General features: G+C 52.9%; 3 protein-coding genes across 4 annotated transcripts; 1 reads left to right on the top strand and 2 right to left on the bottom strand.

The window, feature by feature from the left end:
- LOC8065443 (cytochrome P450 709B2) lies at nucleotides 800–2,739 on the bottom strand. Its single transcript, XM_002437951.2, has 2 exons — nucleotides 1,498–2,739; nucleotides 800–1,397 (listed from the first exon to the last, which is right to left on the bottom strand). Exons 1-2 carry the CDS (start codon nucleotides 2,653–2,655, stop codon nucleotides 951–953), a joined length of 1,605 nt encoding a protein of 534 aa, XP_002437996.1. The 5' UTR covers nucleotides 2,656–2,739; the 3' UTR covers nucleotides 800–950.
- LOC8065444 (U-box domain-containing protein 35) lies at nucleotides 4,302–7,531 on the bottom strand. 2 transcript variants are annotated; one of them, XM_021449090.1, is made up of 4 exons: nucleotides 7,049–7,531; nucleotides 6,265–6,948; nucleotides 4,816–6,150; nucleotides 4,302–4,716 (listed from the first exon to the last, which is right to left on the bottom strand). In XM_021449090.1, the coding sequence occupies exons 1-4, from the start codon at nucleotides 7,325–7,327 to the stop codon at nucleotides 4,627–4,629; spliced, it is 2,388 nt and encodes a 795-aa protein (XP_021304765.1). In that variant the 5' UTR covers nucleotides 7,328–7,531; the 3' UTR covers nucleotides 4,302–4,626. The 2 variants fall into 2 exon arrangements, with proteins under 2 accessions (XP_021304765.1, XP_002437997.1); XM_002437952.2 differs by having other exon boundaries at nucleotides 4,816–6,153; nucleotides 7,049–7,530.
- LOC8065445 (anthocyanidin 3-O-glucosyltransferase) lies at nucleotides 10,840–12,720 on the top strand. The gene is made up of 2 exons (XM_002436581.2): nucleotides 10,840–11,541; nucleotides 11,668–12,720. The coding sequence occupies exons 1-2, from the start codon at nucleotides 11,010–11,012 to the stop codon at nucleotides 12,552–12,554; spliced, it is 1,419 nt and encodes a 472-aa protein (XP_002436626.1). The 5' UTR covers nucleotides 10,840–11,009; the 3' UTR covers nucleotides 12,555–12,720.

The following is a 12,911-nucleotide window of genomic DNA, read 5'->3' on the forward strand; positions in this document are numbered from 1 at the left end:
GTAATTTGTAAGTTGTATGCCACTTTGACATTCGAGTCCAAAGTGCGAAAGGGACCGCAATAATAGGAGTGGAGTTTTAGATCTTTGCGAATGCTGAGTGAAGCGCAACGCTTTAGGTAGACCAAGCCACCAGTGTTGAATTCCCTCTCTTTCCTGTGTTTGTCAGCTTGAAGCTTGATTATGGATTAAGCTATGTGATGAAGTGCAGCTTGAAGTCCTCGACGCAATCTACATCTTTATAGTTGAAAAGGTTTTGAATTAAAATAGTTTAGGATCCAAAAATATTTTTGTAAATGTTTAGATTTTGTAATTTAAAATTTAGAATTAACAAACGATCTTAGATATTGACATGATATATATGAAAGTTATAGTTTTTAATACGATCTACAACTTTGTAGTTGAAAATTTTATTTATTTGAAGTCGTTTAGTGTCACATAATTTAATTTTAAATTTTAAAATCTATAAACTTACAAAACTATTTTGGGACCTTAAACAGTTTCAATTTAAAAACTTCTTAACTACAAAGTTGTAGATCGCATTGATGACTATAATTTTGATATAAAGTTTATATTGAATCTAGTTCATGTAAAAAAATATGTAATATAGAGTTTTTAGATTTGTTGTATTTTGACTCAGATGAGACTCAAACCAAGTTTAGCGACTAGGATGACACAAATGAACATGTTTGAGGGACCTATATGTAGATTTCCCACTTTAGGGATCGGGATGACATACTCAAACAGGTTTAGAGACCTAAACGGTTATTTTGTAAGTCAGAAAGCAGGATGACACACAAGGGATCGATAATGGACTTTATAAAAGAGAGAGAAGGTAACACTGACACTGGCATGAGGAATCACAACCAACTACTATCATCATCAAACTGAAGATGGAGGTCAACAGACAACAGGACTGCAACATGTTTCTTGCCTACGGAATCTCAAATGCCTCAACTGGCCAAAGTGTGCGGATCCAAGAGCCTGAGCACGACGGGGAGCCCTTTCGACGGCTGCACAGTCAGGAAGGCGGCCGGCGCGTGCACGTACTCCGGCGCCACCTCGAAGGCGAACCGCCGCAGGATGAGCGCCAGCGTCACCTTGGCCTCCAGCATCGCGAAGTCCTTCCCGATGCAGGACCGTTGGCCCAGGGAGAAGGCCAGCAGCGCGTTCGGGTGCGCCGCCGCCCTACCCACGCCGTCCCGAAACCGGAGCGGATCGAACTCGCCGGCGTCCGAGCCCCACACCTCCTCGTCGCGGTGGAGCATCGGGAACGGGATCGCCAGGTGCGTGCCCTTGGGCACCTTTATGCCACAGAGGTCCACGTCCGCCGTCGCCTGCCTGTTGATAATGTTCACCGGTCCGTACAGCCGGAGCGTCTCGTACAGCACCATCGTCACCTGCAAATGAACCACGGCACCGTCGATCAGGGTTTAGTCACTGTGATCTTGTACTTCTCGTTCATGGCCGGCCGATCAGGGCTTTAATTTAATTCCTTACAAGCTTGAGCTTGTTGAGGGCGTCGCCGTCGAGGGGCACCTCGGCGCCGCCGCACTCGCGGAGCACCTCCTCCCTGAGCCTTTGCTGCCACTCGTGGTGGGTGCCGAGGAGAAACATGGCCCAGGTGAGGAGGTGCGCGGTCGTGTCGTGGCCGGCGAAGAAGAAGGTCTTGCACTCGTCGATGATCTCGTCCATGCTCATGGCCTCCTGCGTCTTGCCGTCGTCTCCGGCGGCGTTGGCCTCCAACATGAGTCCGAGCAGGTCGTTGCCGTAGCCCTTGGATTCCTTAGCCGAGGCCAGGCGCTCGTCGATGATGGCCATGAGCGTGCCCCGCACGGTGCGCTCGAGCTGCCACCGGCGCAGGTTGGCCTTGGTCGGCACGTGATCCATGCCCGGGACGCGCACGACGACGTTGTTCATGGAGGCGAAGACCATGAGCTGGAGCTCCCGCTGCGCCAGGAACACCTCTTTCCCCTGCCGGTAGCTGCTGCCGAACGCGGTGTGCGAGATGACGTCGGCGGTGAGCTCCGTGAAGCGTTGCCCCACCTCCACCGTCACCTCCCCGCTCGCCGATGCTGCGGCGCCGGCGCGCGCCTCCCAGTCCCGGACCACCTCCGCCGCGCAAGCCGCCATCGCCCCCGTCATCGACTTGAGCCTGTCCATGGCGAACGCCGGGTGCACGACGCGGCGGTGGCGCGCCCAGTCGTCGCCCTCGGTGAAGACCAGGCCCTGGCCCAGGAGCGCCATGAGGGCCGCGCCCAGGCTCGGGTTCACGTACAGCCCGGCCTTGTCGGAGAGGATCCGCTTCGCCATGTCGAGGTCGCCCACCCACAGCCTCGGCGTCGAGCCGGTCCACGACACGAACACCTTGCCGTAGAGCGACGCCCACGCCCGCACGTGCGGCATCACGCGGTGCACGATGTCGTTGGAGCTCCACTCCAGCGCCTCGCCGCTCGCCGCCGCCGCCGCCATCATGGCCCTCGCTTCCCGGTTGTTGCCCACGTAGAAGCGGTACGGCGGCCCTCGGACGCCCTGCCGCGCGAACGCCCGCGCCACGGCGTACGGCCGCCACACCTGGCGCACCAGCGCCGCCCACAGCAACGGGACCAACGCCGCGGCGAGCGCAGCGAGGACCACTCCCATGCCACTGCCGCTCATCTCGACCTCGACCACTCCAATGCCACTGCCACTAGTTGCTGCACTGTTCCATACAACGCCTGCTCAGATTTCGCCTGTGTCAGTGAGTGCGCATATATATGCAGCGGCAGCGGCTGCTCTACCATAGTGCCATTCGATCGTCGGACGCCACGGCAATTACGACTGTGACAGCGGGCAACTGTCAACGCGTGCAGACGAAGACTTCTGCTTCCTCACGGCGCACGCCCTCGGCGTGGGCAGCGACATGCTGGTGCTGTCGTGCGCGCTGACGGAGGATATGCGGCACGTGGTGGGACGTGGGTAATGGAGGCGCTGGGCAGGGGCGTCGGCCGGCGGCCGCGGCGGCCTGGTTGACGAGCCGGGGAAATGGTGCGGTGCTCTCATGGGCTATCGCAGGGTAGAACGCCTGGGATAGTGGCAGCCAACGGCACGAAAGGCCGTGTAATTGGGATCTTGCTGAATGCGACGGTTGCTTAGTGCGGTGTGTACCTTGTTCGGGTGGTTAAAAAAAAGGATGATATTAACGTTGATACTGATTTGTTATTAGAGAAAAACACTGTTTATTCAACTAGGTCAGCCAGAGAGCAAGTATCCTCTGCGACGATGCTTCCTGTCAATCAAAGCACACTAACACATTACCTCCAGCTACTACGGAGTAGACTCCCAATCCTAGTAGAATAGAAGAAGCCAATGATGTGAATCCATGACTTGCGATAGAACTGCATAACATGCTTATAAAAAAAAAAGGGAATTACCGTAGTTGACTGAATTTTTTGTAAGTTTCAGACAACAATTCGCAAGAGACAACAGACAACCAATACAATTAAAAGGGCAACTACAGTGAACAACTTTTTTTTTGTAGCCAATAGCCAAATAATAATAAATTGCATGTTATCTGAAATAAAAAAAAAAAGACATCAGGGGAAGTGATAAAAAGACGAGATGAGAAAAGCAATGCACATGATGGTGACATCCCTGATCCAGATGAGGTCGTGTATAGCAACATACAAAGAAACGCATACATGCTGTAAACTTTAGAAAAATCCAGTACGAAAGTAAGGGATTGTGTTGTAGATTAGACTAGCCAATCCAGACACGCCGCCTGAACTCACTAGACTTTGGACAAGCAAAGCTAAACCACCTCCTCTTCATTCATAAAAAAAAATAATGATTGGACCTCGCCCATCGATTCACAAAATCACGATATTATAGTTCCATTGTGAAATATGATAACGAAACTGAGGAATCACATATTGATCGAAAGAAAAAAAAAACTGAGGCATCACATCGCAGAGGACAGATTGGCAGGTGACACATGAACGTTGTAGGAAATTTGTACTCTATTTTAGTCAAAATTAAGATGTTTTGACTTTCCAAGATTCTTGAAATGATTTATAATTTGAGATGGAGGAAGTCCGTCCAATTAAAAGTGTTGTTTTTTAACTTTTAGACTTCTTAATTAACCGTTCATCTTGTTCAAAAACTTTATATAAATATTATTTATTATGTTATGACTTGTTTTGTTGATAAAAATATTTTAACAATAATTTATTTATTTTATTATTTTTTTTAAAAAAGACGAATGAATAAACAAGAAATATGAAAGTAAAAAAATGACAATTTTAATAGGACGGAGAGAGTAGATGTTAAAGAAACATAAGAACGTGTTACGTGCCCCTAATGCAGCCAAAAAAGAAAATCCATTACACAGAAGAGGAAGCTGTCACAAGTTACAAGAACAGGGTACACGGCAATGGCAGAGCCAGCCATACGGTTCTGTATTACTAGTACAAAGCTCGTGCCTCGTGCAAGAAAATTCTGCACCAAACTCATGCTAGATAGAAACAACACCTGCTCTAGCTCCCCCTCATGCTAGGCAGCTTATGAACCTGCACGTACAACACAACGCCACCCCCCTTCGTCACCATATGTGTAAGTGCCGATGCTGGAAACAGGGTTCATGCATGGGCGTCAAGCGTTCGATCTTCTCGGCGGCTTGGGCGAATCGCTCGCTCTTGAGTTGAACACTGATCTTGGGTACTGAGAATCCACCATCATCTCCTGTAAATTTCGCATCGAAGAATGCTCGTCTCAGTTATGCTTAGAATTGAAGTCCGTTACTAGTCGTGTTGGAAAAATGTTTGGTTGAGGAATGCTTACGGCTGCGTGCGACCGTGAGATGTTGCTGTGGAACGGCGAGCTGTACATGCCGCCGCCGCCGCCGCAGCCACCGCCACCGCCCCTGATCATGGCGCCGCCGCAGTACTGCATGTTGTCCTCGCCGAGCGCGCGCAGGCGGTTAAGCTCCGGGAGCACGACGGCGCCGAGGTCCGGCCTGTCCTTGCGGCGCAGCTCGCAGCAGCGGAGCGCCATCTCGGCGAGGCACTGCGCCTCCTCGAGGGGCCAGTCCGGCACGGCGGGGTCGAGCATGTCCAGCAGCGCGCCGCGCTCTATGGCGCGGCCGACGTGGTGCGACAGCCCCATGGGCGGCTTCGCCGTGATGATCTGCAGCAGCATGACGCCGAAGGAGTAGATGTCGGACTTGGTCCCCAGCATGCCCGTCTGCTGGTACTCCGGGTCGATGTAGCAGAAGGTCCCCGCCGTGGACGTCATCCGGTACTGCGTCACGGTGTCGGCGACGGACGGCGGCACGAGCCGCGCCAGCCCGACGTCGCTGATCTTGCTCACGTAGTTGCGGTCCAGCAGGATGTTCCCGGGCTTGAGGTCGCGGTGCACCAGCGGCTCCGGCTTGGTCTGGTGCAGGAACAGCAGGCCCGTGGCGATCTCGGCGCAGATGCGGAACCGATGCTGCCAGGGGATGACGGGACCGGTGCCGGAGCGGCGGAAGAGGCAGTCGTCGAGGCTGCCGCTGGCCATGTACTCGTACACGAGGCAGCCGTACTCCGGGCACGCGCCGAGGAGGAGCACCATGTTTGGGTGGCGGATGCAGCTGAGCACCTCCACCTCCTGCTGGAACTGCGACCGGCCCTGCGCCGCGTCGGGGCGGAGCACCTTGATGGCGACCTGCGTGTGGTCCAGGAAGCCCTTGTACACGGGGCCGTACCCGCCCTCGCCGACCTTGCGCGTGTCGTCGAAGTTGTTGGTGGCCTGCTCGATCTCCTCGATGACGTAGCGGCGGTACCGGACCTCGTGGGACATGCCGCTGCCGCCGCGGTTCTTGCGCTCCTCGGCCTCCTTGAGCAGCTTCTTCTCCGCGCTGATCCGCTTCTGCACCTCCATCTCCGCGATCCGCTGCGACGCCTCCGCCGCCTCCATGGCCGCCTTCGCCTTGGCCTTCTCCCGCTCGATCATCGCCATGGCTGAGTCCTCCGTTATCCGCGAGTCCTGCGTCTTCTGCTCCTCCTCCATCTTCCACCGCTGCAGCTCCATGGCCTTCTGCTTGGCCGTCAGCGCCTCCTTGCACGCCGTGCTGTACATGTCCATGGTCTGCTTCAGCTCCAGGCGTAGCCGCTTCATCTCCGCCTCCACGTCGTCCTGCTGTTATTACCATAGGAGTTGAGTGCATGCATCGTTTCTCTCGTCAGGAATTCAAATCAAGACGGTGGCAATGGAGATCAGAGTCGAGCTAACAAATCAACTAGTAGTCACCATGCCGAGGGAGCAGAAGGAAGAGCTGCTGCTCTGCGAGAAGGTGGTGTGGTCCATGCCGCCGCCGAAGGAGTCGCCGCCCCACTTGCTGGGCGTGCGCGACATCTCGAAGCTGTGGTCGTAGCTATCGACGGAGCCATTGGACATCCGCGGCGGGATCGCCGAGTATTGCTCGACGCTCCGGCGGCCGGTGCTGCTGACGAACGAGATGTCGGCCGAGTCCGGCATGGACATGTGGCTGAGGTCGGCGTACGACTTGCGGGTGTTGCCGGGGCCCCCGCGCGCGAACGGCGAGCGGAAGTTGTCCACCCGCGGCGTCTCGCCGTGGTCAGACTGGCCCCTCGACGACGAGGACCACCGCTGCGACTGCGGCGGCGGCTCGGGCTTGGGCGTCGCCGCCGTGGCGCTCTGCAGCGACTGGATCTGCGACCGGAGCGGCGACACCCGCGGCGCGGGGCGGATGGAGTTGCGCTGCGACGACACCTTCCCCTTGTTCACGACGTACACCGTGCAGAAGTCCGGCGCGCCCTTGGAGATGGTGGTCGGGATGTCCGCCTTGAACCGGACGAAGCCGCCCCTCGCCGTGGCGCCGAGGACGAGCTTCTCCACCGCCGCGTGCGCCGAGAACTCGATGATGGACTTGGCCACGTCGTGCTCGTCCAGCACCACGTCCTTGCAGTAGATCTGCGGCAGAAAGAAGAAGGCAATCCATATCAATGTCGTCACGAGATGCGTCTCCTGGCTCCATCCCCATCGTCAAGCTCACGCTCACGCACGCACGTACGTCTTTGCGGGTGCAGAAGCATCGGAACGGGAGGAAGAGGTCCTTCATGTGCGGGTCCGTCGGCTGCTTGAACCCGGCGGCGTCCTCGACGCCGCCGGAGGTGCCCTTGGTGTTGACGTGGACGAGGACGATGGTCTGCCCCTTCTGGACCAGCGAGTCGATGGCCCACTTGAGCGCGTTCTGGCTGTTCTTGTCCTTGTCGATGCACACGGCCACCAGAGGGTAGCCGAGGTCCGTCGTCCCGGCGTCCCTGCCGCCGTCAATGTACGACCGCCCCATCTGTCGACGGCGGCGTACGGTGTGTGACCCTCCTAGCTTCCGCCGGATTAATCGTTCGGCTCACGAGCCGCAACACGACGATCGACGAGGATCTCACTAGTGTTGTGCCATGGCCAGATCGATCGATCAACGGACGGGATCGGAGGACGACGGGGGCACGCCGAGGGGCACGTCGTCGGTCTTCTTCGCAGCTTCCTGCTCCAAGGTCGACCTCTGTTATTAAGCACGCCATTTTAGGGATGTGGTGGCCGTCTGGGCCGTACGTGCCGGCCGAAAATAGAGGTGTTCAGCGGGGCTTCAACCCCGTTCAACGGGTGGCCACTGGACAACGGATTCCTGTCCTTTAGGAACACGTGTGATTACTCGATTTTTTTCTTTTTGGTTACCTTTTGGAATCAGAGACCATCACAAAACCAACGTGCTTGCTCATGCATGAGTGCACGCGATTTTAACATGTTCGTCTGTTCAGAACCAGTATAATTTGTCTTAGTTTGTCAAAGTCAAATTTCTTTTTTCTTAGCTTATAGCTTGAAAAACTTATCAAAATCTACAATATCAAAATAGTTTCACTAATTTTTTTAGCTTTGTATAAATGCTAGAATAATTTATTTTACATTAATAAATATACATATTTGTATAATATTGTTTAAAGGCGTTTAGACCGTTTAATTTCATTTAAACACCGTCTAAACGGCCTAAACACTAAATGATTGGTGACCAACTATTTACCATTTAGCGTTTAGGATAACACCGGTAGTATCTAAATGAACTATGCATAAAAACTATGTGTGTGGTATTTAGCATCGTGATCGCCCTAAGGAAACTTCATTTCATGTTTCATGCCGTTTGAAGTTAAGTTTATTTTTCCTATAAATTATGTAAGATGATGAGATTTATTTCACTTATAAGGCCACTACCTTCTTATTACTAGACATGACTATTTCGTTTCTTGAAGCTGCGACAAGTCAACAATAGAGGTTCATGCGGATGCGGCGATGTCGCACTAAAATCATTATAATTAGTAAGGTAATCCGTGCAGATGACATGACTAGCTTAGCTTTCTTATTATAACATTTAGAATTTCTTAATTTAGTTTTTTTGTTAATATTTGTAATTTTTATTTGATTGTTTGTATTGGCTATTTCTCTATATGTCCTTATTCCATTCATAAGCACAAAAATCATATAGCTATCGCTGGTCAATATCTTGTCTTATACCTATTATTCTTTTTTTTCTCTCATCTTTCTTTTCTTTTCCACTATAATCACACAGATGTGTAAATTCGTGAGCTCCAATACTAAATAAATCTATGGTCCAAGTCACTTAGAAATTGTTACCTTAAAATTGCGTCTGTCAATAAGTAATGGAGAGCTCTTCAATGTAAAAAAATAAATAAATCATGACTAGCTAAATCCACCGCAATGCTGCTTAGGCTTATCTCTTGAAGCAACTGCTGCCTCAATTAGACGACGATCTCTATGATTTTTGTTCACGTGATGAAGTCTAGATTCTTGCCAAATGAAGATATGGTTATGGTATATTTACAAAATTACATAAGTATTGTATATCCCACATGAAGGCGCACAGCTAGAGGGTAGTAGTAAAAATTTCATAATCATTGAATCATGTATACCTTATTATAGATTTATTTATATTTAACACGCATAAACCTAAAAAAATCTATAACTAAAACATACATGATCCAATGAGTATAAATTTTTTTTACTATGGTTTAAGAATAAAATAATTAGCTCATCATAAAAATTTCACCATAATTTAACAACAGAAACTGCAACTTTGAATTATTGCATTTAATTATAGAAAAAGCATAAATCTAAAACTACAACAAAAACATTATACTAAAGCATACTAGATATATGTTCACTATGCAGATCTACTCACGTAGAGTCTAACAGAATTAGATTTTCCATTGTATGATTTTTCAGTGATTTTCTATGATTTTTCAAAGATTCAACCGAAATAAAGGAAAAAAAGATAAAGATAAAACTGCCTTCAAAACTGCTTATAATAGGGCTAGAGAAGTAAAATGAATAGTTTTAAAAGTTGAGAGAGGTGTTTCGCTCGGTTTTGGAGTTCAAAGAGGAAGGGCAAATTTTTGTGAAAGTTCAAAGAGGTAATGTGGACTTTTCCCGAACTCTAATGTGCACGCAGTCACACTCTGCATTGAGCGTGCGTAGTTCCTACCCCATGGCCCACCCTACCCTCAGCCGATGTCGAGGATGAAGACATAGACCTTGCTGACGGTTAACTTTTCATGCATCTTCTGCTCCCATGCTCTCCCTCCTTCTCCAACTTGAGCTTAAAAGGGAGTTCGAGGGGAGATAGGTCGGGCAAATGGTGGGGACGGTGGGAGAGCGACATTAGGGTTTCAACGACGGTGAAGACAGTCGTGCTAGGTTGGGGCGGGATGCCCATGGCCATGGCAGAGCTCCCACAAGAGGGGAGAAGGGAAAGAGGAGGTCGCCGTGGTTAGTAGGGTCTTCCCAAGCTCCACTACAAGTGTCCAATGTGCAAGCGAGCCTACCTCATCTTTCGTCGGTGTCGCCACTACGACTCATCTATGATTTATCCACTACGGGTGCACTCCAAAGCGCTTACCACAAGAGACGAGATACTGGATTCATTCGCCGCCGCCGCCGTCACCACTTGTTACTGCCACCGCGAGGATACTTGACCACGAGATATTTTTTTGCTATGATTTTCGCAACTATTTTTGGAATTATTTTTTGTTCTTTAGATTAATTAGACTGCATGTTGGGGAATTTGTCGATGGATTTTGGTGCTCAGACATGTGTGAGCAAGGAGGTTAACATAGAGGTTACCATAACAGTATCCAACTCAACACAATTACATATTTTCATTGAAATATAACTTTATAGTAGATGAGGACATTGTGGCATCTGGCTAAACTCCAAGTAAAAGAACTTGTAAATCCTTCTTCAGGATGTATGGTGCAAATATGGCAGATGATTGCTCATGCATAGAATTTATAATAATGTCAGATTAACTGACTTACGATCAAATGGTTCCGATCAGCACTTGCATCACTATTTTCTACAGCCTTATTTATATCTCCTATTCATACCTGCAGTGCACCATCATAAGTCATAACTATTATCAGAGGGACTCTCTTTTGCTGCAGGGTCATCACCATCTGGAACATCAACAACAGCAGCACCATCGAACAGCAGCGTTTGCTTCCATCAGTTCCACGGTGCCTACGCGTGATGGCAGCGGCCGTACGTCTACCTAAAATGTGCCTGCGCGGCCCTTGTCCCTCCTATATCGAGCTTCGGTCTCGTATCCATAAAAGTCCACGTGTCGCCGTCTCGCTGGGCGTCCGCACGGTAGGCAGGCACTATCCGTACCTAATCCATTTCCCCCGCACGTGGCTGCGCCGCCACAACCACAACGCTGCACGCGCGTCGCGATCTAACCGCCGGCTCACCTAAACAATTCCCGTCGATTCCACCGCGATTGGCAGGTGCGCACGCGGGGTCGCGCCGAGTTCAAAACGGCCCGCGCTGCCCCGCAACTGAAGCCGCATATCCATTCCACCAGCATCTCTTCTCATCTCATCGCATCGGCATCGCATCGCATCGCATTGCGCGCGCAGCCGACGCCACGCCACGCCACGCCAAGCCTCGCCGAAGCAAAGACGATGGCGCCCGCCGCGTCATCCCCGCCGCCGCACGTGGCAGTGGTTGCCTTCCCCTTCAGCTCCCACGCGGCGGTGATGCTCTCCTTCGCGCGCGCCCTGGCCGCCGCCGCCGCGCCGTTCGGGGCCACGCTCTCGTTCCTCTCCACCGCGTCCTCCCTCGCGCACCTCCGCAAGGCCAGCGGCGGCGCCGGCGGCTCCGCGGGGAACGGGCTCCCGATGAACCTGCGCTTCGTTGAGGTCCCCGACGGCGCGCCCGTGGCCGCGGCCGGGGAAACCGTGCCGGTGCCGCGGCAGATGCAGCTGTTCATGGCGGCCGCGGAGGCCGGCGGGGTGAAGGCCGGCCTGGAGGCGGCCCGCGTCGCGGCGGGCGGCGCCAGGGTGAGCTGCGTGGTGGGCGACGCGTTCGTGTGGCCGGCGGCTGACGCGGCCGCCTCGGCCGGGGCGCCGTGGGTGCCTGTGTGGACGGCCGCGTCGTGCGCGCTCCTGGCGCACCTCCGCACCGACGCGCTCCGAGAGGACGTCGGCGATCAGGGTCCGTTGGATTCTTCTATTCTCTAGAGTTCGTTGTGATATTGAAAAAATCTTATCTTCACTATTAAAAGATAAAAAAGGTCTGATCTTGATGGTTGCCTTGCTTTTGCATTTCCATCATTCACAGCCGCGAAAATGGCGGACGAGCTGCTGATCTCCCACCCGGGCCTCGCCAGGTACCGCGTCCGTGACCTCCCCGACGGCGTCGTCTCCGGCGACTTCAACTACGTCATCAACCTCCTCCTGCACCGCATGGGGCAGCGCCTCCCGCGCTCCGCCGCCGCCGTCGCGCTCAACGCCTTCCCGGGCCTGGACCCGCCCGAAGTCACCGCGGCGCTCGCGGAGATCCTGCCGAACTGCCTCCCGTTCGGCCCCTACCACCTGCTCCTCCCCAAGGACGACGGCGTCGACACCGCCGACCCGCACGGCTGCCTGGCCTGGCTGGACCGCCACCCCGCGCGCGGCGTCGCGTACGTGAGCTTCGGCACGGTGGCGTCCCCGCGGCCCGACGAGCTCCGCGAGCTGGCGGCCGGGCTGGAGTCCTCGGGCTCGCCGTTCCTGTGGTCGCTGCGCGAGGACTCGTGGCCGCTCCTCCCGCCGGGGTTCCTGGACCGCATCGCCAGCGCCGGGTCCGGGCTCGTGGTGCCCTGGGCGCCGCAGGTGGCCGTGCTGCGCCACCCTTCCGTGGGCGCGTTCGTGACGCACGCCGGGTGGGCGTCGGTGCTGGAGGGCGTGTCCAGCGGGGTACCCATGGCGTGCCGCCCGTTCTTCGGCGACCAGCGGATGAACGCGCGGTCCGTGGCGCACGTGTGGGGGTTCGGCGCCGCGTTCGAGGCGGGCATGACGCGCGACGGGGTGGCCGCCGCCGTGGAGGAGCTGCTGCGCGGGGAGGAAGGCGCGCGGATGAGGGCCAGGGCGCAGGAGCTGCAGGCCGCGGTGGCCGACGCGTTCGGCCCCGGCGGCGCGTGCAGGAAGAACTTCGACAAGTTCGTCCAGATAGTTTGTCGCGCGTGAATGTCGTCGTCTTGCTGTTAGATACCCCTACCCATTCGTTCAGAGGTTTCAGTGTTTTACCAAAAGAAGAATGGACTACTTCCGCTCTCCTTGTGAAATGAACATTTGAGGTCTTGTTTAGTTGGTTAATTTTTTTTTTCAAAATGATAGTGTAGACTTTCGTTTATATTTGATAATTATTATCTAGTTATAGACTAACTAGATTTAAAAATTCGTCTCGTAAATTATAGGCGAGCTATATGATTAGTTATTTTTATCTATATTTAATGCTCATGGGTCACAAAATTTGATGTAACAAGAAATATGTATCATTTTATAACACCTTGTTTACTTCCACTCAAAAACTCAAAATTTTTC

Source organism: Sorghum bicolor, chromosome 10 (assembly GCF_000003195.3).
Source record: "Sorghum bicolor cultivar BTx623 chromosome 10, Sorghum_bicolor_NCBIv3, whole genome shotgun sequence".
Classification (NCBI taxonomy): Eukaryota; Viridiplantae; Streptophyta; class Magnoliopsida; order Poales; family Poaceae; genus Sorghum; species Sorghum bicolor.

Excerpts from the sequence above, each read along its gene's own strand:
- LOC8065443 (XM_002437951.2), bottom strand. The coding sequence starts at position 2,655 with ATGAGCGGCAGTGGCATGGGAGTGGTCCTCGCTGCGCTCGCCGCGGCG. Across the intron at positions 1,398-1,497 it reads CCCTCAACAAGCTCAAGCTT|GTGACGATGGTGCTGTACGA; the intron begins GTAAGGAATTAA and ends GTTCATTTGCAG.
- LOC8065444 (XM_002437952.2), bottom strand. The coding sequence starts at position 7,327 with ATGGGGCGGTCGTACATTGACGGCGGCAGGGACGCCGGGACGACGGAC. Across the intron at positions 6,949-7,048 it reads GCTTCTGCACCCGCAAAGAC|ATCTACTGCAAGGACGTGGT; the intron begins GTACGTGCGTGC and ends TTTCTGCCGCAG. Across the intron at positions 6,154-6,264 it reads CCTTCTGCTCCCTCGGCATG|CAGGACGACGTGGAGGCGGA; the intron begins GTGACTACTAGT and ends TGGTAATAACAG.
- LOC8065445 (XM_002436581.2), top strand. The coding sequence starts at position 11,010 with ATGGCGCCCGCCGCGTCATCCCCGCCGCCGCACGTGGCAGTGGTTGCC. Across the intron at positions 11,542-11,667 it reads AGAGGACGTCGGCGATCAGG|CCGCGAAAATGGCGGACGAG; the intron begins GTCCGTTGGATT and ends CATCATTCACAG.